At 37.8% G+C, this 25,243-nt stretch overlaps 1 protein-coding gene across 14 annotated transcripts in view; it reads left to right on the forward strand.

Annotated features, from left to right (window-relative positions):
• SHC3 (SHC adaptor protein 3) overlaps positions 1 to 25,243 on the forward strand; it is a 90,396-nt gene that overhangs the window by 37,658 nt on the left and 27,495 nt on the right. For all 14 annotated transcript variants that reach the window (XM_027653231.1, XM_027653230.1, XM_027653233.1 and 11 more), the window contains one exon: positions 14,749 to 14,819. In XM_027653231.1, coding sequence (XP_027509032.1) covers positions 14,749 to 14,819 — 71 coding nt within the window. The remainder of the gene's footprint in view (positions 1 to 14,748; positions 14,820 to 25,243) is intronic.

Below are 25,243 nucleotides of genomic sequence, written 5' to 3' on the forward strand. Positions count from 1 at the left end.
GAGTCAGTGCTACCTTTCAAGCCACAAACTGCTGCTCTGTTACTCTTCAAGTGTCTCAATAAAAATAACCCACTGGTGCTGGATATAGTGGTGTTGAGACTCTGATGTTCTTTTGCACAGAAATACTCTGGTTGACAGAAAGTCATTTTCACCTTAGCTCGGGGAACTCAACCATTTGACTTTTAATTTTGCTTAGGATAAGTGAGAATTCACTGCTGCTGTTTGTTTTACCTGAACTGAAAAGAGAATTAAAGCTATATAGAAATGGACTAACATTTAAAGTTAATAATTAACCCATATCTAACACAGATAGCATAACTGATATTTTAATCAGTTCAGTTGGTGTCAAATACCTGAAAGTGTATTCATACACATTGTGTATATCAGAATTTTCAAAATAAATCATTAGTACCATACAGCTTTCTTTTAGGTGTTTGTTAATGTCATTAAAATGTATGGAACCTAGATTATTGTTCCTATTAAAAAAATTGGGTGATAACTTTGGCTTCATGCTCTCTGGCATGAGAGTGGTCTCTGGCACAGAGCAGTGGTCTCAGTGTAAAAAAAAAAGGTTGAAAATAAATACCAAAGTAAGTGGTTAATGAGTAAATGAAAATAAACTGATCCTCTTTAGTTCCTAATTTGCTCGTTTATTAAGTGTCTCAAAATTTTGCTCAGCAACTGCAGCATTCATACAGATAAGAATAGAAGTGCAGTTCCCAAATCCTCAAACATTGTTTGTTACCGAAGCTTTTATCCATTCAGGCCATCAAATCAATACACAGATAATGTCCACTGAAGGGAAACATTCCTTGGATACCTCATGGCTATATTGACTGTCTGGTGGACTCGTACCATGTTCAATTAGTACCACATGCCTTACAGAAAATTCCATATGCCATTTGCTAAATGAGACGAAAATTCGATTTTTTTTTTTTCAACAGCAAAACTTTTGTAGTTTTTGTGTGTAAATGTGCATCAGGTACTATTTTCTCATTAATCCATGTTCAAAACATAAGATTAGCCACGGGACAGGGCTAATTGTAACTACTGGGCAGTTTGATAGTTCACACTAGAGTCTTCTGAAGAGGCACAAAATTCCTGTGTACAATGCATGGCAAATCTGAGACTTCACTGCTGTCCCCACATTTCCACACATTGCTCCTCTTTAAAATGGGCAGTGTATAATGCTTAAAGATGGGTGTAGGATTATGGTAAACAGCAGCTGTATTCTGATTTTCATGGTCTGCTATGATGGAATTGATTTCAGCCACAAAAATGCTGGCACTTTCTGTATTTCTTTTTCTCCCAGTGGATTTCATGTTGCATTTTTATATATTATTTTAATATAAAAATTTTAACAAAAAACCCCCACAATTTACTAATGACTTAGACAATGACCATAGCCATATTAGGGGACATAAAGTCGTGAGTTACTGATGTTTTACTTCATGCTACTGCTGAACAGTTTAACAAATTATGAATTAATGACAAAAAAAAAAAGAAAGAAAGAATTTGCTATTGTAATGGAAGTCATTGAAGAGCTCAGTGTTTTCCCCACAGTGGGAGTGACTACTATGGGGAGAGATTGTAAATGTTCCTGTTGTCAGAAAAACGAATACATAGAATAAAAAAAAGTGTAAAACTGAGTAATGTAAGGATGGTTAAAGATTTCAGTGTAACCTTTCTGTCCAATGATAAATATCTACTGATGAGCTTAATTGGGTTATGTAATAGACATTTAGAGTTTTGCTACATTTAATTAAGAGCACAGTCAAGAGTCAAGAGGCAAATGATGTCTGTCTTTAGGTAACTCATGATTGGATTTTGTAACAAATGTCAAAGAGTTTTAAATGCTCTTTCTCAGCAGCTCAAAACTAAATAAGCCAAAAATACTGTAGCATAATTTTATATACCTATGTGAAGTATATCTGAAAAAGCTAATGAGCCATAAAACCAGATAGAAATATAGTGTCTGGGAGAGAGGAAGAACTGCTTCATCCAAAAGAATCATCACAAGCCAGGCAAATATCTCAGTGAAAAGCACATTAAATTATTAATATTATAGCAAAGTATTTGAAGAGTATAATCCTAACCGCAGTTATTTCTTTAATATTTTTACACTTTCATTCCTTGGGAGGGAGTAACAGCATATTTATCTGTAATGGAAAATAGACATCACTGTGATGCTGTTCGAACACATCACCACGTCAAGGCTTCAGTTCTGCAAACATTCCTGCACGACACTGTTTATGGGGAGCATTCCCTTTGAAACAAATTGAGGCTGAGTCTGTACACTGAAAGTTGTGTGTGAGCTTAAGGATGGACTGAATTGCTGTGTCTCCTTAGTGGCTAACCCAGACTTTGAAGGTCAGCCTTAAATGGAGCTGACACACTGCAACATATGTGGCCTTCCCCTAGAAGACTTGAGGGCTCTTTGGAAAAGTGTTTCTTTTTTTTTTGTTTCTGTTCTAACCAGCATTAGTTTGCTGTTTAAGAAGAAAAAACAAACCCACACCACACCAAAATTAACAGCAAGACTTTTTTAGTTTCTCTCTTTGGTTGATGTTGAATTTATCTTCATTTTAGAAGAAAATTTGTGCAAGTTTTTGTGTGGGGTTTTTTTTTTTTTCTTTTTAGGTCAGATTCAATTTCTACTTCTGTCAGTCAAATTGCAGTAGTGTTGATGGTTAGTCACTGATAGCTTGACATGGCCTGAGTAAAAACATAATCAGTAGGATTATGTGCATGTGTTTCTAATAATAAAGAGCACAGTCCCAGAGCATCCTGTTTGTAATGAGGTTTAAGAAGTGTGTTGTGTGTTTCAGTCATGTGGTGATAATAGGATAGAATACTGACTTTGGTTCAGAGTCTGCTATCCTCAACACAGGTACCCAAACAGTGTTAGTAAAGACTAATGAAACTGGCTAACCATTGTGGATTTTAAAGCTGCATGCATGCAGATTAGGGGAGAGAGAAGGAAGTGACAAAGAGAGCATTGGTTTTAGTAATTAAGCCCTCCCATTGTGCCATGTTCCTGTGAGATCAGTTAGTATCCTTTGCATTTTCTTTCACTATTATTTGAACTATGAAAGAATGATATTGATGCCTGTTGCTCTCTCGAAAACTGTTCTTTTGATCTCCATGGATCTGAAATACTGTGGGTCTGTTTTACAGCCCACTGATATGAAAAGACCATTTCTCACAGAAATTAGATCAGTTCCTACCAGCAGAAATCATACTGTAGAGCCTTTAATTATAATATTATTCTAATTACATGAATCAAGTACTATTACTGTACATTTGCACACCTTTCATAGGAAATAAAGCATGTATTGATTTCAGAGTTGAAGAATTCAACTGTCAATGTGAATGTCTGTTCTTCAGTACATTTGGAGTGTTTGCAAATTGCCTTGGAAGCTTTGACATAATTTCCATGCCTAGGGTTATTTTGTGAGTGACACACTCTGGACACTGTTAATGTTGATTTGAATAGCTGAAGTGAGAAATATTTTTGTTTAAAGCAAAAATTATACACTCCTGCTAGTTATTTATCCTGCTAGTTGTATATATCCTGCAGTTTTAAAATCCCCAGGTGAATTTAGCTGGTCAGTTTTGGAGGTAAAAACTGCGTGCAGCCAGAATTTCTTCTGTGTTTTTCCTTGGAAATTGAGTGGTTGGTTTCTTTATTTGTCATCCGACAGTGTTTGCAGTAAGAATATCACGAGCCCAATCTAAATATCTGCCACTACAAACATAAGGAAAACAGATGAACCAAGATCCTCAGGGCTTCTGTGCTGCTGGAGACAAGGTACTCCTTTGTCCCAGGGACAGGGTGCTTCTTTCTCTCCTAGCCAAAGAGAAATCTTGTCTCCACTAACACAGTACCTACAGTGCTACAGCCTGGCTTTGTTTTGTAGAAGATACTTCAGGTGAATGCACAAAGTATCAATATTAAATTTTCTTGTTGTTTACAATGAAAAAAACCCTCAGATCTGCCCTGGTTTAGTGTCAGAGGAAACCAGTGTTTCCAGCTTCTGGCACTCTTTCAAGTTGGTTTACTCCCCTAAGCAATGAAATAAATTTCTTAGAGCAGGAGGGATTCACTATTGCTTCTCTGCAATTCTACATAGTCATGTAATATTAATTTCATTTGATTCTACATGTTTAGAACAAAAAGTGATGCAGCTCTACCTTTGTCTGCTCCAGGCAGGTCTGAGGCAGAGCCTGTCCAATAATGATGGGACTCGATGCCGTCTCATATTTCCAGTTATCCATTGTTTTCTGGGAGGGATTGGGTGCAATTCAATAATCTAGAATGTTTGTTTAATAAGTTAGATATTCCCCTAGGTTTTTCAAATAAATTTTCATAGGGCCAGGAAAGATTTTGGTCTCAAAAGAGTGAATCAGACCATCCGAGTCACAGCTAAAAGTTTAAAGGCTAAAAAAAAAAAAGGCCTTTGAAATTAGGCAGGAATGGCAACCAAACCCATAAACGATAAAAATAAACATGGTATAGGATGACACAAAGAAAAGAGCACAAGGTGGACAGAAAAAGCAGGGGTGCCGGGTTTAACCGCAGAACTCTTGGGATGAAGACCAGAGGTACATGTGGCATTCAGATAGAAAAGGACTCCTTCTGCCTCCCTGCATGTTTTGGATTTTCAGTTTTGACAGTGACAGGTCCTTCCGACATCACACCTCCAAATGCACAGATTAAAAAGCATAACAGTATAGTGTGCGTGTCAGATACTTAACAGAGGTTTCTATTTGGCATAGTGGAAAAGCACCTGTTAGATCCTCCATTTTCTGGGTCTGTGCTTTAATAATACTCCTTATCAAGCAGTTCTACTTAATGACTGAGGCAGCATAAATTTTTTAATAATTGGATATATTTTAGGTGTTCATATTTAACAGTTTCAGATGTCTAATTATGATTTTCAGCCATTGAAGCATAGTGTTTTGGCTGCAGAAGCTTTTGTGTGTTAAAGGAGTTCTGATGCAGAACATAAGCTGCTCCAACTAATCTGCATGATGGTTTAAAGGGAAATATATCTTAGTAGATATTCAAGGTAGCAGCAAAACAGTCTGGAAAGTTCACTGAATTAAAGTATGCAGCTGTGAAAACGAACCAATTCATTTGTGATACTGCAGTGCATACTCTAAGTGGTTCACACTGTAATAATTGCATTCATCCATTATTATATATTTTTAAAATTAATTTTAAAAAGTGTAGGACTAAAGGTTCTAGTTTTTTTTTTTTCCCAAGTGTAGCATTTTTTAAAGAAAACTTTCAGCCCATACAAAGAATTGAGTCACAGTACAGAATGTGTTTACATTTAAAATAATGGAATAAATCATTGTCCAATGTGTGAACTTCTGATACTTGCATTTCTGAGGTTTTGCATGCAAAAGCATTTTTCTGTAAGATAAGAACGTAAGAAATACTGTTCACACAAAACTACCGATACGGGGTTTTTTTTCTGAAATCTTGTGAAAGCCCAGTTCATTTAGCATCTGTACAGCAAAAATATTTTTGACCATGATGCTGGCAATCTTGTTTCATCCACCTAGAGGTACGAAATAAGAAAAAGGTATTTTCTTTGAAGGTGTTTTGTTTTCAACCCCATTTGAGATGGAGATTAGAAAATTGTCAGAAGCAAAATTTGTTTCTCTTGTTACATCTTTCCCCTTGCTAGCAAGAAATAAGACCTTAGAGTTAACTTAAGAAATTGCTTTTCAAGATAAGATAAAATATGTTCTTTTCCTAGCTGAAGCCTTCATCTTTTTTTTTTAAGGGGTTCTGAATCCTTACTGTGTGATTTTTTTTGAGATGCTGCCAGAATGCTTTTGCAGAGGACAAATTTAAAACGACTATAGGTACCAGATAGAATGGATTCTTCTTTTCTTACAGAGGTTTATGGGATATACTTTTATTTAACTATTTTATTACTGGTAAGATGCCCCAAATTCTCATATTGTGTGGAGATTTCTACAGTCAACAGAGGGAAACTATATGCTGAAATACAGTGAAAATATTGCACCTTGTTGCACAACTTTTTTTCAGGTATCTCTTGTCCTCAGCAATTGATAATATTTAATCACATAAAATCTTCATCATACTTCAGAGATGTGTTAACAGACATGGAAAGTAATGTTTAGTATTGCTTAGTGTTGTTTTTCCTTCTGTTCTGGTGTCGGTGGCACCCAAGTATATTTTGTAAACACGATGCTCTGTCTGTGCCTCATCATCAGCAAGATTTGGAGGCATTCAACTGGTGTTATTCTCCAAGGTCTTTGTGTTTATATGAATCCTTGGCTACTGAAGAAGCACTTTGCAGGTTTTCTGATCTTTATGGGAGAAAAAGGAATAACCTATTTCCAGCTTTTTCAGGGTGTTGGCTAATCTTGATAAATTTTTATTTATATATATAGTGTATCAGTTTATTAATAGATATATACAGCTGCCCACTGAAATTTGAAAATAGTTATAAATATTTATGTACTGCATTTCAGAGATAATAAAAAATAGCAGACTTTTTTAGAGCCAAGGAATTTGGGCAAACATTTTAAATATCAGTGGCACTGCATATTTGTGCATACTTCCAGTCAATAGATAGGATTTCAAAGCCTGTGTAGAACAATATGTACATGCACATGTATAGTATACATAAAAGTAGATATAAGTAAATAATTTTTTTTGTTTTGTCCTGTTAAGGTGCATTTATTCTTTGTCACTTGAGCAACTCAGTGCAAGAAAGGAGTGGAAGATAGAAAAATACGGTTGCCTTCCTTTATTTAGAAGCTGATTTTTCTACTGTTAGTGGGTTAGACTTGGGATGAATTTAATTAGGTAAAAAGGTTTCACAGACTTTCAGTTTGAATTAATCAGTGCTAGGCACTTTTTTCTATAGTTGATCCCAGAATTTCTGTGGAATTCAGCCTCACTTGACTTATGATTGAAAGCTTTTATGAAAATCCTAAGGAAAATCACTGTAAAAGGATTTACGTGGTTAAAGCCAGATGTCTGGTAAATACACAGAAACTTACATTCAACTCAGTGAAAATTTTAAAATGTGAGCTCTCTTTTTATCATTTTGTGCTCAGGATGCTAAACAAACACTTTTTGTTTGGAGCAGCCTCCTGTGAAAATATTTTATAACTCTACTATGGTAGTTAAATCAAGAGCTTATGAAGGCTACTTCCTTTACTAAAAAGTTTTACAGCATAATTTTAGTGGCATCCCTGTTATTGAAAATACAAGCATCCCGTTCAAAGAGTAAAATAGAGAAGTAAACATAATAAGTTGCCAAAATAGCATTGAATTATACTAAAAATGTGTTAATTTATGAATCTAAGTACATGAGTCAGGGAATTAATTTCTGGGAGGCACAAAATGCCTGTGTTTGCCTTCTAAATCCCTTTATTATTACAGTTGTGCACACCTGAGCCTCGTGTTCAAACAGGATAAGTCAATTCATTGAAACTGTTGGCTATCATTTGCCAGTTGAGAATTGTTATTCTGCTTATATTGAGACATATAATCTATTTTTATGCTACAGAAATCAGTAATTGTACAAGAGGAAACAACAAGGAGCTAGGTGTTGGCCAAAGTTGGCAGTATTCTTGGGAAAACTGTGTTCTCTCCTCCACTGTTGAAGAAACAAACCACCTGTTTCCAAGAGGAGTGCAACTGACAGTCACATGCATCATCATTTGTACTAGTTTAGAAGCTCTGTTGGTTTACTTGTCTCATGGAGCATTTTGTGATGATAAATTTACAGCTGAATGGTTGAGGCTTATTTGGAGTTGGGCTCCAAAGAAGATTTTCTGTTCCATTTGCATTCCATCAATCCTTACTTAGAGTTTTCTGTCTGCATTGGAACACACGTTCTTTAATGAGAAAAAAACCTTGGGGGGAAATATTGATTCACTATAAAGCTCTATACATGATTACTTACTGGCACAAAAATTGCCAACTGCAGAAGTATGGAAGCACAGAAGAGAGCCTTTCTGTTTCTCGTGGCAGCATATGTTTATGACACATTTTTGGTGCTGGAATGTGGCAACGTCTAAATATAGGGCCTTTCCCTCATTCAGAACAAGGCTGTCAGGGTTTCTGTCGTGCAGGATGGCTGCTCCCCCAGCCAGGTGTGCCATTCTAGCAGGAAGGCACAGGGCAGAGGTACAGAGTGGGTGCTCTGGCACACGCTGGTGGAGCACAGGAACCTGCCTATGTGCCTGAAGAGATGTGTCACCCCAAGGGGAGGGAGCAGCAGGAGACTGGGAGAATAACACTCACGTTAGGTAAGATCTCAGTATTATGTGAAAGCTAAGCAGAGAATTTAAAGGCAAGTTTATTTATATCCCAAACTACCAGAGAAACTGAAATCTCTAGCAGCTGACTTGGAACTCTGTGACTACTGCTTAGACAAATTTATTTTTCTCTGAGTATCCAGTCTTGGTTCTGCCCACAGCTTTTTCTAATATTATAACTCACTCTACATTAGAAATGTCACTGAACAAATTTTCCATTCCATTCTTTTTCTCGAAGTATCTAGGTACACTGCCACAAATCTGAATGGTTGTGTGCATGCAGGACCTTCTTCCAACCATGCTGCCGTCTGCTCGGTTGGTGGTAGCCAGCATTTTCAAAGGCTGCCTCTTCTGCATTATCAGCAACACCGGAAGGGAGAAGGTGTCCCACAGACTTCTGTGATGCCAGAGTCTGGGTGAGATGTTTGCCATGACTGTGTCAGGACAGTGGCTCTCCACCTGCCAGGGAAGGGTTTCCCTGAGGTTTGACAGTTACTGTCTTAGCAACGGGGCGGCTCTTAAGGTAGGAAAAAGAAAGGAAGGACCCATAAAACAAACAAACGAACAAACATACAGAATAAAGCAGAACAAAAAAGTTTGTTGCACACTAGTCTTCAGAAAATACTGACTTTTTGGTGATACAGAGAAGTATCTCCCTACAGTGCTATGTTTTGTTGAAGTTTTACTTCCTAAGTAGTTTGGCCTAGCTAACCACTGAGTTCAGAAAGACTTTCCAAGCTCCCAGATCCCTGTCCCAGCTGGGTAGCTGAGCCACATCCTTGGGTCAATGACAAACATCATATATATAAAGGCTCTTTATGTATACTGTTTTTCAGTGCCTCTCTGTTTAAAAGATTTCAAGTGTTAATTCAATCAAATCATATAAGTCAAATACACGTAATTACATTATGATCTCCTTGTGAAGTAAAGAATCAAATGTATGTTTTGATAAGGTATCTTCGCTTTTTGTGCTCATTTCTTGATGATTAGCTGAGTTAAGTAACTGTGGTGCATGTCTCAGTCAAATTAGTAAGCTATTCAAGGTAATAAATGTTCAGCTAAAACACAATTAAAAAAATTAGGAAGCATTGTGCCACTTATTATTTTTCTTTAACTTAGTTTCTTTTATTAAAGACAACATCTTCTGATTACAGTTCCTTGTTAGTGTTTGTTTTGGGGATTTTTTTGTTTGATTTGGTTTGGGGGTTTTGAGGGTTTTTGTTTGTTTGGGGGTTTTTGTCTTGGGTTTTTTTTTGGTGGGTGGGTCTTTTCCCACTTCATCAGTTTAGAAAGTGGGTATTGTGAATTCAATTAAGCTGGGAATTTCATCTAATATTGTGATAGCAAATAGTATGATATGAGATTTACTGTTTCATATAAATTTGCTAAAGAGAAAAATTAATTTAGTAAGATATTTTTCAATCTTGTAGTCTCTGACTGTGGCTTGGGCTATTTTTTTGTGTTGGTTTTTTTTTTTTTCCTTCTCTTTTCTTTTTCATGCATCAATATGGTTATTAAAAGGCCTGACTGGGTCCACAGTTACATGTGGACAAACTTACTATCTTGAAATCAAGTCCTGGGCTGTTACTATTTTTATATTATGGCCTGCTTGTTAGGGTGCATCTGGATTTGAATCTTAATATGTTTTAAGTAAATAGGAAACTTGAAAATAATATTTAAGTATTGTAGAACCTTGTGGAACTCTTAGTGCATATTTCACAAGCCCTGTTGATTGTTAATGATGATATCTGAAATTAGAAGGAACTGTCATTTTGATGCATAAATAAATGCATGTTACAGTAGAAGCAATGAAATCTAATTTTTAAATAAAAGCTCTTATTTTTAAATAAGGCAGTCTTCAACTGTAATTAACTACCACCAATCAATTCATACTAACTGCTCATTTACTTTCATGGATTAATTTAATTCTGGACTAGGTCTTTGGCTAATGAGAATAAAATGTAGAAAAATAAACCCCACAAAACCAAACAAACAAATTCCCTCACTCTCCTACCCCTCCCCCCCACTCAAAAAAGAAAAGGGGGAATAAAAAAGGGAATCATAAAAATATAGGCATATACTTGAGGTACACATGAGGAACAGATGTGGCAAGTAAGAAGATGCTCACTTTTGCACATGCCAGGTAAAAGGGCAGCATAATCCCGTGGGTGAGGAAATTGCAGAGAATTGACCAGATTATGACGAGATACCTTATTTCTATTTTCAAGACTTAGGTCTCCATACACCACCCAGAACCCCAGGAATTAGAATTTACTTTTGAGCCCCCAGGCTGTTATCTGCAGCTGTGCAATGTAGGAGCACACTTTGGATACATCAGTATTTGAGGGCACTGGCTAATTTTTGGCTAGCAGTGCAAGTGCGTGTCTGTTTGCTGATGTAACCATGTTATGTCTTACATAACTTCTGCAAGGCAGGTACAAACTGCAGAGTGGTGAACCACTCAGACCTGATGATGGGTCATCTGCTTACGTGGTTAGAACCAGTCAACCTCAATTTACTAAGAGTACCCACACAGTTTTGTTGAGCTAATGATATTCCAGTAAATTCAAATTCAGAGATAAGGAGTTCTTGTTTTATTTAAGAGTAAGTGATGGGTAGATCTTCGTGCTACCCATGTACAGGGTAGACACTCCTCTGCTAGATTTGCACATAGCATTCAAGCACTCAAGCATTTGTGGCCCCTAGGTTGGATTGCTGCAGTGCTGTACAGGGCTGCACCCTCCCAGAATCACAGAATAGGTCTGGTTATGTTTTTATGAAAGTATTTCTTGCTGTCTTTACTGCTAGCTTCTGGGTCCGACAATAGAGGGGTTTTTTCCAGTCACTTGGTGTTTTGGAGAGCTTGTTAGGAGACACTGAACAAGGTTGTTCATATTCATGGAGCAAAAGGCAGCTCTGACAGTGACTATCTGCATTTGCTTTCGCTCTTGTCTCTGAGCACATGAATACACTCAGAGCTCATGTGTTGAACTGTCTTTTTCTGACAAACGTTGGGAGAACTCAATACTCTCTCTTGCACAGGCTTCAGTAAAAGAACAAGAATTTTCTACCTGAGTCATAGTGAGGACAAGTACTTTGGGCAGTACAGAGGAAATCCTCACAAACCAGAAGTCCGGGCCTTCCCTTACACTAGCCTGGCAAAATTGTAGCTAGTAAGGACCCTGGAACCTCATGCAGTGAGAGATGTATGGTCCCAGGTGTATGTGGCACTCTGCTCTTAGATTTGCATCTGCTTTCATGCAAGGTACTGTTTTAGCATGCAAAGTACTAATTACGAATCTGAAACCTCTGAATGGGAAGCTGTTCATTCATACGAAAGACCTTTTCCTGGGGACACAGTGCCTTTCAATGAGGGTACAGAAGCTGGAAGCTCATTCAGATATCAGGAAGTTGACAGAAGGCAGAATGTTATCTGAGAGAGCTTGGAACTGGTAGTCCCAAAATCCTCCTACTTCAAGGTGGGCTGCATCTCGGTATATTTGGCTCCTGAGCAATGAGAGGGAGCATGATAATGGGATCTCATAAATCTCACAGCATACAGTAGCTGATTGGTTAGAATATACATGAAGTACTGAGCAAAGAGGAGCTTTTTTTAGAAGTAGACTGTTTTATAACTATATTTTAAATGTTTCATGGAATGCCTAAAGCAAAAGATAGCATTTCTTTTTAATCAGGGTATTTATTTGTTGAAATAAATGAATAATTTATTTACTTGCTATCTTGGTTGTATGTCTTCTTTCTGTGGATCCTTGTCAGGATGTACTTCAAATGGATATTTTTAGACAGCAGTGTTGGTCTTGGGGAATAATTGAAGCATAGCAGTAGGTGAGTTATATGTCCCTGTAGTTGGCCTTTGGACCTTTTGAATGTCAATTTTTATAGTAATTTCGTTACTTGAAAACATGCCGTGGTGATTAAGTGTTCACATCTTTTATCCCAGAAAATCAATTGCCATCTTTGCATTGATCAGTCAGGAATACTGCAAGCCTTACTATGTTGTGTTCAGCTGTCTCCATGATACACATAAAACAAGTACAGGGTAATTTTTCCATCTGACTTTCCTTCAGTCTGATGTTGTCTCTACTGTTGTTAATGCAGATCAGGTAGTATAACTCAAAGGAGTCTAAATGCACGCCTTCTAAGTATGTTAATGGGTATTTGTCTAATTATTTGTCTATTTTGACAGTGACTTGTGTGCATATGTGTTTGTGTATTTATTTGCACGCCTGCATGTACTTGTCAAAATACCTTCCAGAGTTTGCTTCCAAAATGCTGGGCCTGGTTCTCAAACTTGTACAATTACTTTACTTTAAAAGATTTTTGGCAAATACAGATAAGTGAAGAAACAAGTGCAATCCAAGAGTGGTCTCGTATCAAGAGGTCTAAATTAACAGTTGATGAGATAATGAAAACCAAGTATTTCTATAACAAAAAAAAATCACAGGAATACCTTTGAATATTTATACCATTTACTGCATATTTAATTATAAAAGCATCTTGTATGAAATAAATATTTGGCAAAATTAAGCTACAAAAGCATCCTAGGACTGCAACAAAATGACACAAAAAGAATGCAGGGAAGCATCGTTCTTTGCTGTTTATAAGTTAAATTACTTCAGCTGATTGTCTCAAGTGATGTTAAAGAACTTCATCTCCAAGAGAATGAAATCACTCTCTGCGATATACTTAAAAGTAGAGTTAATGGCTTAACTTCCTTCATAAGAGCATGAAAATGTAGTTCTGGATGTTTTAAGTACTCGAGCAGAGGTATATGTAAATAAGGAATCTACTTGTAATAAGATACAAGGATTACCTAATTTTGCACTGATAGATGACTGATGATAGTGTAGACAGTTTGAAAGTATGACCATTAGCTTGAGGGCTCCATGTGCCAGGATCTCTATAGACAAGACATTTTCCATGAGCATTATACAAACTTTCAAAAAATGTAAGATTGTGAGAGATTTCTAAAATATTCTAGGAAATGGATCTTGGGGCAACCCTTCACAGAAACTGTGTGCTATCATAATCTAAGCTCAAGCAATTTGACAAATAGGAGTCAACTTTATTCAGTGTTGTAATGACTTCATAGCATATGATAGAAATAAATAATAATATGTGAAAAGAAGCTAGATACTCCCCCAGCTTGTAAACAGTTTATGGCATACATGTTCCTATGAAAAAACTGCTGAATTTTCAAATATAGTTACTGCTGCAGCAATTCTCTAATTTAAAGATCATTTTTTCAGTGAAAATAAAATTCCTGAACAGGCACAAAACTGTGGCCTCGCTTGATTTCTGCGCCAGTTTCATGCCCAAATAGATTGCATTATGCTGTGAAGATACCAAAACGGATACAGAACTGATATAAAAGCTGATATAAACCCACAACACTAGAAAGGCATTATCAGGCTCATGATGTAAAGACTCATCCCGATTTCCTCTGACTTTCAGAAGTTTGGGTGTGTGGTTGAATACTTAACCTGCACGCAAAGGTACTGCCACGGGGTGTGACAGTCACGGGCTGGTTTCTGCAAAGCCATTATCCAGATATCTGACAGGAACTGTAGCTCTGATAGGCTCTAGCATATGCAGAATATGACCACTTTTGGAAGCAAGTCTAGAAGATTCATCAGAGTTTTTCTCACTCCTGTGATAGATACTGTTACATTTTAATGTCTTTTGTAATGGTCCTCCCTTTTTTTTTTTTTTTTCCCGCAGAGATGCAGGGCAGAAATCTGGGTCAATAAGTCTGGTCTTTTTTTAATATTAGCTAACCTTCATGCCTTCCCTTTCTTGAATGACCCTGTTAAATCCATCTCCCAGCATGGGTTACTAGTGGGTTATTATTTTCCTATATCTTTATACTAGTGTAATTAATGAAATTACTAAATCACATATATCCCGGAACTGTTTATTAAGAATTGCTTGCTGGTACTCTTTTCAGCCTTCCCTGCCATAATTTGCCTTTTTTTTGTTCTAATGAGACTTAGTTCTCTCCCTCTTATATAAGTTTTTCCTACTAACCAGTGCTAGATGAATTTCCTTTACCACACTTCCTTTTTCATTATTTTTTACTTTGATTAGTTTTATACCTAAACTGGAACAATTAACATAGAAGAAAACACATAATAAAAATTATGATAAATATCAACACATTATAAATTAGATGTATTACAGTGATTGGGTTAAACATATGTTGAACCAAACTTGAGACTTAAATGAAATAAAATGTTTATGGAACAAATCTGTGACATACAACAGCATAATCATAACAACCTACCGGAGGCATAGGATAAATAAAATGTAAAAATAAGAATTGCACAGTGACTCTTAATGGTTAGTTGCATTTTCTCCCGGAATTCAAGCGTAATTATAATAAATTTTCCAACTGTTTCTTTCTCCTTGCAGTACTTGGGGTGTATAGAAGTCTTACGCTCAATGAGATCTCTTGACTTCAATACTAGAACACAGATTGCAAGGTAAGACTTTGTACAACTATGCTTTTTTAAGTAACTTCTGAGTTGTGTCCCCAGAGTGGAAAGGCTGGGAAGATGGCAAAGCACATAGTAAAGAATTTTTGGACACCTTCAGTCCATTTTCTAATTTTGCTTTTACAGGTAAATCTCTTACCTGGTGCTAATACAGCTCCAACAGGGCTTAAGGGATATTTTCTTCGTGGATTTTTTGATATGCCAGGAAGTACTTTAGAAAATGTTTGCCTGTTTGTTATGCCAAGTAAGGCACTTATCTGGTTACCAGTTTCATGACATTCAAGCCGGTGAGAATGAAAATACTCTTAAAATCTATGATGCATGGGCAAAATTATTCTAGGGAGCTGTTTTGGGGACCTGTGTTTATAGATTTTTGTATTAATTTCTTATGAAAAGGTGTCAGAATTTCTTGGGAAAAGATGTCAGAGTGCAAACCATTTGTATCCTAAAAAGGATGCAAATTAAAATATATCACCACAATGACACCAGAGACAAATGGAATAACATTTTCTTTTTCAGACTGTATGTAAGAAACAATAAGCTTGTATTACGTTCTTACTGCAATTCTTTTAAATGTGTCATGGTATTTTCGAAAGAGCAGTACATAAGTGCAACGCTCTCTAAAGAAGTGTCCATGAATCATTTTGTTCTAAGAAGAATATTTTCTAAGAACTATAGGAAACGGTGTTTTGCAGGCATTTTCACTTGAAAACCTGAGTCACTGATTTCAGAGGAATGTGATTTCAGAGGAACGTGGCACTCATAGCAACTCGAGACCGCAATTTGCAATTTCTGGAATTGAAATAATGAAGGAATCTTTTCCAAAGAAACACGTATAAAGTGACACTACTGGATACAGTCCTTGAATTTCATCTCTTTGAGGCATCTTACAGTTGCCAATAAGTCTATCATAAGCCATTTGTCGTGTCATAAACAGTTAAGTGTTTCTTTTATCAAATGAGAAAAATTGCTTGGTTTTAGGCATGCATGCTGATCATATGGTCTATATGCACTGACTTTTGAGTTATACTTGCATACAGCAGCTTTGAGTTGGACCCCATAAGTCCCCACAAACACTGATTTGTCAAAGATGCTGCATTGATGAAAGGCATAAAAGCCCAAGGAGAGGTAAATGACAGAATTCTCTTTTTCAGGCGATGTGGACTATGAAGGCATTTGAGAATTTTACTACTGTGCTTTTAAAAAACGTCATCATGTACATTTCTGATGTATTTGCAGCAGTGAACTTTTAAAATTATTTCATGTCTAAGCAGACTTGTAGTTCCAATGCAGGTGGTCCATTTGTATTTCCCACTCGGAAGCTCAGTGATACTGGCCCGTGAAACAGTTGTGATAATTACTGGGTTTGGTTTCTATAACCAAAAGTGAACCGAATTAATCTTTATTTTTCTGCCATTTCCTTCACTGTGTGTCTTCATTGGAATAGTTTTGTACTTTTCTTATTAATTATTAATTAAAGGCACAAGTCTGCCATTAATACTTAAGCATATTTGGTGATCTGAAGCAGTATGGTGTACACAAACAAAATATCTTTGTCTTGTAGTTCCTTCAATATGAAAAAAAATTATTCTTGGCTTTTAATGCGAAACAGACTTTGAATTATGTTTTTTTCTGTTGAAGTTATAGCATATTTTACTACATGGTGGTTATTTTGCTGTCCCATCTTCCTCCGATCATGTCTATATCACAGGATATTTTTTTCAAGGAGGAAGTCATATCTTCCTGTTTTGCTTTTTATTTTGCATTTACAGGTTTTTTGTTTATCATGAAACACTGAAAACTCATAACTTTGATCATGTAATTCCTGACCTAAAACTTTTCTGAAAGCAGAAGTTTTTAGGTGACTTTTGAATCAGGATCTAGCATCTTAGACTGCTTTTCATTAATTAATCTGGCTCTAGAAATCTCCTTGTCATGTCTTATGTTTTTGGTACTCACATACTTTGTCATACAGCATTTCTCATACAAGCCTATGGTTTATTAAGAAAATATTATTAAAGAATTACTAAAATTCACGTGTGCTGATTAACTTCCTCATGTGTATTAAGAAACATAACATGGCCCTTAAGGTGTGTACTGAATTAATAAGGCTGATGCTCTGATATTACATGCACCAATTCCCTCTTTAAGAAGACACCTGGCGCCAAACGGTCTGTGCAGCCCTTTGATTACAAATGAAATAAAAGCACCTGAAACTTACATTTCTGTCCATGACATCACACATTTATTTTTAGGTATGTCCATTGCTGATTTCTCCGCAGCTATCACCAGTAAAACTCTCCTGGTAGCCTGATGGCTTCTGGTGCAGTGTGACCTGCAGAGGCCTGGGCCTGTAGATCTGGTAACGTTAGCCGTGGCTGCATCAGCTGAGGAACCCGGATCCGTAGCTTCAGTGAAGCCTCTCCTGTGTGTAAATTTCTCTGTGCTGTTTTTCTGCAGCCACAGAAACAGATGTCACAGCAGCTGTGATCCCTTTCTGACCCAGAACTTCGTGAATTGATCCCGCTGCATGCATCTAACCTGTTTGACCTGTTATTTTGCGAAGACTTTGCAAAACCAGTCATAGCAGAAAGTGATCTGTCTGGGGCCAATATGAGTTCTGGCATTATGCAGTGTTTACTAAATACGATTTAAAAACAGTTAGAAAAAAATGAGTCAAGTTACCTGATTTAGTGTGGAAGTCTGCATGCATCTCTTCCTAATAAACAAAGCATTGTGTTTTTCACGTACAAAGCACTTACTCCTCTTCTAGCACTGCCTCACGTCTGTCCCTACCTGCTTTCTTGCCCTTTTTCTCCTTGTTTCTGAGCTCAAACATAGGAAGTCAGTCATTAGGAATCCTCCATTTACCTTCTTTCTGTCTGCCAGTTATTACGTATGTCACTTTATGTCTCTGCTTGCCTTGAGGATGAGCCAAATCCCAAAGTAGGATAAGCTCCTAGAATAAAAAACTTGTGTGGCTCAGTCCTGGGAGGGTGAGACATGTAGTCTGTGGCTCTGCTGAAACATCTGGGTATTATTTTAGACAAACTGTTAGTCCCAGTCACAGACAATTCTGTGATTAAATGAATTAGTGCTTGTAAATGGCACTTAAATTGTTGAGCGAGCATTTAGAAATCACTTAAAAACTGAGCTAAGATTTCCACTTATCTGGTGAATTAGAGATAAGAAATCAATGAACAGAGCTTGTCCAGATAACTTGAATGGCTTTGAACATCCCAGCTGTTATAATGCATTAGGAAAGCATATGCATCAGTGTGTATGCATGGACCAGTCTGACAAATGAACAACTCTGGCTTCAATTTCAGGGACTGCATTGAAGCCCCAGTGTAAATAGTTTGGTCAGTGGCCTTTCCTGCCTTATTGCAGTCATGTGAAATATCAACTCATGCCATCTAATGCTGTTGTACCTAGCCTGTAACTTGTGTTTGTTTTGCTTTTTCACTTTTTTGTAAACTAAAATGTTAAAACTTGCAACAAGATGTTTATCTCCGTGTGAAAGCAAGTGAGCAAGCACTTCCACGTGTCCTACACTTCACTGGATCTTAACGACCTTTGTGGTGCCTTGCAAAGCTATTGTTGTCCTAATTTTGTGTCTGATTTGAGAAAAGTGAACAGCTATGTACAATTTATAATAGATTTTCCCCTTTATGATTCACATTTGGAGTCTCAGGATTCTCTCCCTCCAGGAGAAACAGAAGAAGTAGAGTAGTATAATCACTTGTATTGTATTTATTCTTTTCTGTAATGAATGTAACATCATGTGAACTCTTGAGCAAATAAATGGATGCACAAGACAAGGGTCAGCAGTTATACACAGTGATAAATGGAAGCCAGCTGAATCCACGTGTTGCATCATTAATTATCCAGTGATAATTCTGGTAACACATGTGAAGTCAAGATAACTTTCCTGGGGAGTAAGACGAACAAAAGCATTTAATTTTCAACATAATGGAGCAACAGGAGGACTAGCAGACGAGACTACTGGGCTAACCACAGGTGGCAAGTGGTTAAAGTTCATCAGAAACCTACCATCGTCCTCACAGAAAGGGGCCCCTCTTAAGTTTCTGTGGCCAGGCCCTTTGTGTCTTTGGGCTTTCTATTAAAAAAAAAAATTAAAAATTAAAAATCAGGTAAAACTCTTTTGCAACATGTGCGGTGTTTGCAGTTCATGTAATATGTTTGCATCCTTATTGTTCAAGCTGTTCTGGTGTAATGAGTCCTCACTTCTGTGTTGTATGCATGAGTGAGTTATGCACTGGTTTGAATTAGATGTTGCATGCACTGTTTTGTTGCACGTCCAAGTCTGGGCTACAAGGGTGCATGTTCACTGGCATTTAATGGAATGCCATCAGTTTGCTGCATGCAGCATCAGAAAGTCTCACCTCCCCATGCTGAGTAAAATATTATGTTGGGTGCTGTCTTAGTAGCAAGTAGATCAGAGGAGTGAAATACTTCGTATCAGTTCTGGACCCAAATCCAAACTCTGATCCCAGCCCTCTCCATGAGCCTTGTTGGGCTGAACAACTGGAAAGAGATTCCTCTCCAAATTTGTGGCCTGAACTTTATTAGAGAATATTATTAGAGGAAATCCTTTTATGCCAATATCCCAAGCTTTTGGAGGAGAGATGGTGGAAATCCAAATTTTAGAGCTGGATTTGAGTCCAGTGCTAAACAATACGAATGAAGCTCAGTTGATGTGGTGTTTCAACTATATCTGTATTCTTTGCAGAAATCCACTGTCAGCAAGCATCACTGAAAGAAAGGGTGGAAGACATTGAAAAGGAAGAATGTTTCTCCTGTGGTTTTTGAAGGTGGATAGGTAATGTGTTATCTGCAGTGAATTCTTTACTCAGTGTCCTCCTTAACACGCTATCTTGCTTAGAAGGTGAGTGCAGTTCACCTCTGCCTGCTGCTGTGTGTACCCTGGCTGAGGGGCACTGCTTAGGGGATGGTGCTTAGGGGATGGCAGAACACATAAACCATCTGGATGCACAGCTGTATGGAGGAAGGAATGTGCACAGTTACTTCAGAGTAAAAACTCTGGGAGGTAGGGGGTGCTGACTACTGCTAGGTTCACCAGGAAACAAGATTCTCAAAAGTGGATGGAGGCATCCTTATAATTCATACAGCACACCACTGAGTGCAGCAATGACAGCTGATAGTTAGAGAATAATTTATATTTGCTAGTTAAGCTGTCATTAGCACAGAAATGGGGTAGAATAAATAGGATTTTGTATGCCTAACACTGGAATCTTTCATTTTCAAAGTAGTATTAGTGTGGAAAATGTTACCCAGTATTTGGAATAATTTGACTTATATATGATAATACAAAGCTGGAGTGAGACCAATTAGTTGAGCTCACATGCCTTTGTAGGAAAACAAAGAGCCTCTCAGGGGATGGAGAAGGTCTAAAGTTGAAAGCCAAAAAGTCAGGGAAGCAGTTATGTGGATAGTTGTACCCTGGGTTTTCAGAAATCTGGTGGCTCAGAATCAGAAGCAGGACTTGAGGCAGAGTGGTCTTAACATATTTTAAATGCAAATTGCAGTACAAAGTTAATGACTGCCTAGAAACTTGGAGACACTCTCACGTTCTGCTAGTTGCACCTGGCAGCTTGATTACACAAAGAAATGATGGCTTAAGGAATTTGTATGTCATTTCTGTGGCATGTCCAGTCACAGAATACAGTTAATCATGAACGGACAGTCCTTTTTGGCAAACACAGCTTGCATATTTATAAAATGTCCTCTATCTTATGCAGTTATTCAAAAGGGCAACAGTAGGACTATAATCATCTAATAAAAAAAAAAGAGCTTTTGTAAGATATCTGTCTCCAAAGTCCTGCTTTGGACGTGATGCCAATTAGGGGTTAGAGAAAAATATTTGTTAGGCTAAATGTTTTCATTTTACATTTGTAAGGTTTTATGTCATCCTTCGAAATATCTACTGTGCACTACTCTTTGATAGAGAAGATACCTTAGTAAATGACCTGAGGCATGACCCAGTTTGGAGGTTATTATGATCCTGATTCAGCAACAGAAAACAGTTTTAATTTCTCTGTCTCCATCTCTCTGACCAGTACTAGGATAAATGACTAGAGACCAGGCTGAGTGGAAAAAAGCCTGAAGGTCACAAAAGAAGTTAAAGGATTGAGCTACTTAACAGATCTAAACCTTAAAGTAGTACATTGGGGTTTTTTTTAGTTTTTTTAGGTGCCCTTGACCATATTCATGACAGATGGAGGGCTGTGTATGAGAAAGGTTTTGTAGGTGTGGATTCAATGCCAAGGTTTTATACACTCCTACTTTACGTCCATAAAAGCTATGTATGCATGCAGAGTTAAGAGATATACCTAAATAAGGTGTGCTGCTGGATAAACAAGTTTCACTCTACTTTTCCTAAATAAGGCTATTGCTCAGAACTACTGTATTGAAAGAAATTACCAAGATCAGGTGGACTTCTCTGTTACTGGTGAATGAAACTGGGTTTCTGAAATTTACTTGCATGTTATAAAAGAAGGTACAAATTGTACAGAAATTATCCCAAATATTCCTTAAAGTTAGGTCATCTATAAATGCTGAGAACAGAGCTGTCACTGAGCATACCAATGGGTAAAAAGTCCCTCTGGCAGTAAAGGCAAAAGAGTCCTCACAAGTGCACTGATTTCTCTTAGGAGTTGAATGAAGTCTCACACTGAAGATGCAGGAGCATAAGGATAACTATCATTAGATAGATTGCATGCTAAATACCTAATGGCATGTGATACTCTAACAGTTGCCAAAGTCAACAGTTTTACTGTATAAAGTTTATTCAATAAAACAAAAATTAAGCTGGCCAGCTTCCTTTCATTTTCTGCTTGTAGATTTTCTGCTTGTGAAAAAACTCCATTTGAAGAAACAAAACGAGGAGCTGACAAGAAGAAAAAGAAGATTGTCGTCTCCTTGCTCTACAAGTGATGTCACATCAACCTATGTGACTCATCTGCTGGTGCCACCTTGTTCCACAAACCTTTTCTCCCAGACTTCCCATCAAGACAGGCTTCACTCCAGTCAGGATGGTGTGACAAATGGCACCACCTGGTCTCTGCAACACCTTCTGGGAGGGATTCCCCACAGGGGTGCTCCCTGCGTTGTAGTCTGAACTCATGGCAGAGTTAGCCTGCCCTTCCTCACCATGCCCGTGTTTCTCCTTAGCTGCTTCTTCAGCCTTACATCTTCCAGACATGGTCAATCTGCAAGTTGGCACTTAAAGTTTTGTAAACAGTAATATAGTGGTTTAGTGTTCAGAGCTTGTGGATGTCCCCTGTCCTACTTCAGGCAGCATGTGCTCGTTATGCCTGTTTTGCAAAAGAACAAACAGTATTTCAATTATTAAACAGATTTCTAAAAATGTACTTTTGGTCTCTGGTTTTTTTTTTTTTCTTTTTCAGAAGCAAGTTACTTTTATATTTAGTACAGACTTTGTTTCTCCTCAGGAAATACTGGTACAATACTTGATAATGATTTAGAAGTTATTAAAATTGACAGGAACATAGTACTGTTAAGAAATAACTGTAAGTCTTCTGTACAATTCTTCCGATCATGTCATGCGTTCATTTAGAAAATCCACCTTTTGATGTCTGGTTTTTTAACCTGTGAAGTCCTAAGCTTTGGAGGTGGAAAAGGTAACCTTGGGGACTGCAGGATGCTAAAATATCTTAAGAGAATATTAGATGGTTTTAAGTATTGTGATAGAAAACATTTCAGACTAAAGACAAGTCACATTTTCTTATCTCATTATTTGGCATGGCTTTACTTTTTCCAAATATGTTGAGAAAATCTGTACTGTTTGTATGTGCCTGTCATTTCCCTGAAATATGAGTTCCAGAATTCTGGTTTTTAATCAATTAAATTGTATTAATTAAGAACAGCAACAACTAAAACAGCACAATCAGAAAAATATTTGAAACCACAAGAATGGAGAGTATTTTCATGTGATGGTGTTCCACAGAGGAGCAGATTTGAGCTTCCTGAGCCAGCTACTTTGTACAGCAGAGTAAAATATCACTAAAGCTATGAAAGCTACCAGGCTTTTTAATAGAGCAAAATGGCAATGTAAAATGTCCTTTTTTCTGTCTCAGATATCAAGTCACTTTAAAGCAGAATAGGTGAGTTTCATAAAATGCATATTGGTAATTTTTTTACTGGATACGCTTGCGTGCTGAAATTATATTCAAAATACACAAAATGCTTCGTGCCAAGAAAATGACTCCATGGTATGACCATCTGCAAAGCAGAAAATACTTCTGGGCAGATTTGGAACTCAGCATGTGGTCCCTGCTGCAGACAGTGCAGTAACTAATTTTACAAGAGATCAGCCTGGCTCTACACTGGTTTTTATCTGAGCCTAACTAATGAAACAGGATGTGGCTTAGAAAGGTGTGATGTGTATCTGTGTCAAATAACTTTCTAACTGGAAAGGAAGCAAATGTGGTTGCCTCCAACTTTTCCAAACTCTGTGCAATGTTTCGCCGTGCAGATATGTGCAGGACTTCTGCCTTCCTTGGGCAAGCATTTCCACACAAGAAGCTTACGTCTGCCCTGTACTGCCTGGCCATGCAAGTCAGAAAGAAATCTTTAGGCTGTCTTTTCCACATCACCAGACTATCTGTGTAAAGACACCCCTGCCCCCATCCTCCTAGAATGTTCTGAATGGAGTGATCTGGGAAGTGTCATAGAATCACTGAATTTTTGGAGTTAGAAGGGACCTTACAGATCATCTAGTTCTAACCCCTGTTTCATGACTTTCACCGGACCAGGTTGCTCAGAGCCCCGTCCAACCTGTACTTGAACTCTTCCAGGGATGGGACATCCACAGCTTTTCAGGGCAACCTGTGCCAGTGCATCACCATCCTTACAACACAGAATTTCTTTCTGACATCTAATCTAAACCTGCTCCCTTCCAGTTTGAAGCTGTTTCTCCTTGTCCTATCAATACATATAAAAAGTCTGTAAAAAGTTTCCCTTTATCTTTCTTGTAGGCTCCCTTCAGGTACTGGAAGGATCCATTTAGGTCACCCAAAAGCCTTCTCTATTCCTGTCTCAAAATGCCAATTCTCTCAGCTTTTCCTCATAGGGCAGGTGCTCCCTCTAACCATTTTGGTTGCCCTTGGAAAAAAATGCCTATCAGTGCAGTGGCAGATATTCAGCTGTTCTATTTTGTCTTGTTTTGTTCACATACCTCTTTCAGACTTCTCAACTCCCACACAGGAAAAGTACTGTGCCCTCTGTTGCAGGTATGCAAAGGGTTGATGCCAGGGCACTCTGACCTTGCTTATGCAGAATTGCTCTCCGAATGTATTTTCTGATGTTCCCAGCATTCTCACTAAAAGCATTCTTAAATTAAACTCTGCAATTGCTCGAATACATTCAGTATTCACAGAGTTTCAGAAACTGAAGAGCCACAGCATGGCCACAGCCTTTGAGAACATTGAGTTCAGTAAAACTGAGGTATTTTACTAAAATGAAGACAGGTAGCTGGAAACTTTGTTCCTGAGTGAGAGGACATGTAGCCCAGGCTTTCCATGGCTCAGTGCTTTCCCTGGTTTGCCAAGGCAGAGTGTACAAGGAGTAGCTAAGGCTGCTTTGCCATATTTCTGCCCCGAGCTCAAGCCTTCTCAGCGTTTCCACTCCTACACCTAAGTGGCAGTTTTGGTCGACAAGGTCTTTGAGTCAGATGAATCTATTGAGTAACACACTTCATGTCTGATTACAAGGAGCTGGCAGACAGTAGAGGTAGTAGTAAAACCACTATGAATCCCAACCCTGTACTAGAAAAATAACAAGATTGTACACAATTTTTGTCAGATGCAGTGGCTTGAAAAACTCTCTTTTATTCCATGTTGCCACTAGAGAGAGAAGATGGTGGAGGCAAATAGGAAAAGAAAGGAAATTACATCCGAATTTATCCCTCAAGCACAGTTCATATCTCTGAAATACAAGCCTATTCTGTGAGAGGCAAAACCTGTCAGGTGTCTCAATGCACCAGCTGGACCACTGGGGAAGACAAAGAGGATGAAGTGTTGGTGATGTCTCTGTGAGAGCAACTTAAAGCCAAAATGCCAGGGAAGATAAGACACACATGGTGAAGCAAGAGGCATGAGTCTTAAAGACAGCAGTGGGCTGGAGGCTGTCACTGGCTGGGACTGCTCACCCCATTGCCTCCAAAGGATTTGGTTCTGTGGAAAAAAAAAGAGTAAGGAAACCACAAGTAGCTCAGTAGCCAAAGGGGATGACTCTCTAAAACATGGTGTCTGATTGTTTGTCCTGAGCCAAAGAAAAACATTCTTAGTGAATTCTTCATTTGAGAAGAGTAATATTCATTTCTCCTGATCACATTTCCAGGAGTAACC

This window comes from Corapipo altera, unplaced genomic scaffold, assembly GCF_003945725.1.
Source record: "Corapipo altera isolate COAL_440 unplaced genomic scaffold, ASM394572v1 61305, whole genome shotgun sequence".
NCBI lineage: Eukaryota > Metazoa > Chordata > Aves > Passeriformes > Pipridae > Corapipo > Corapipo altera.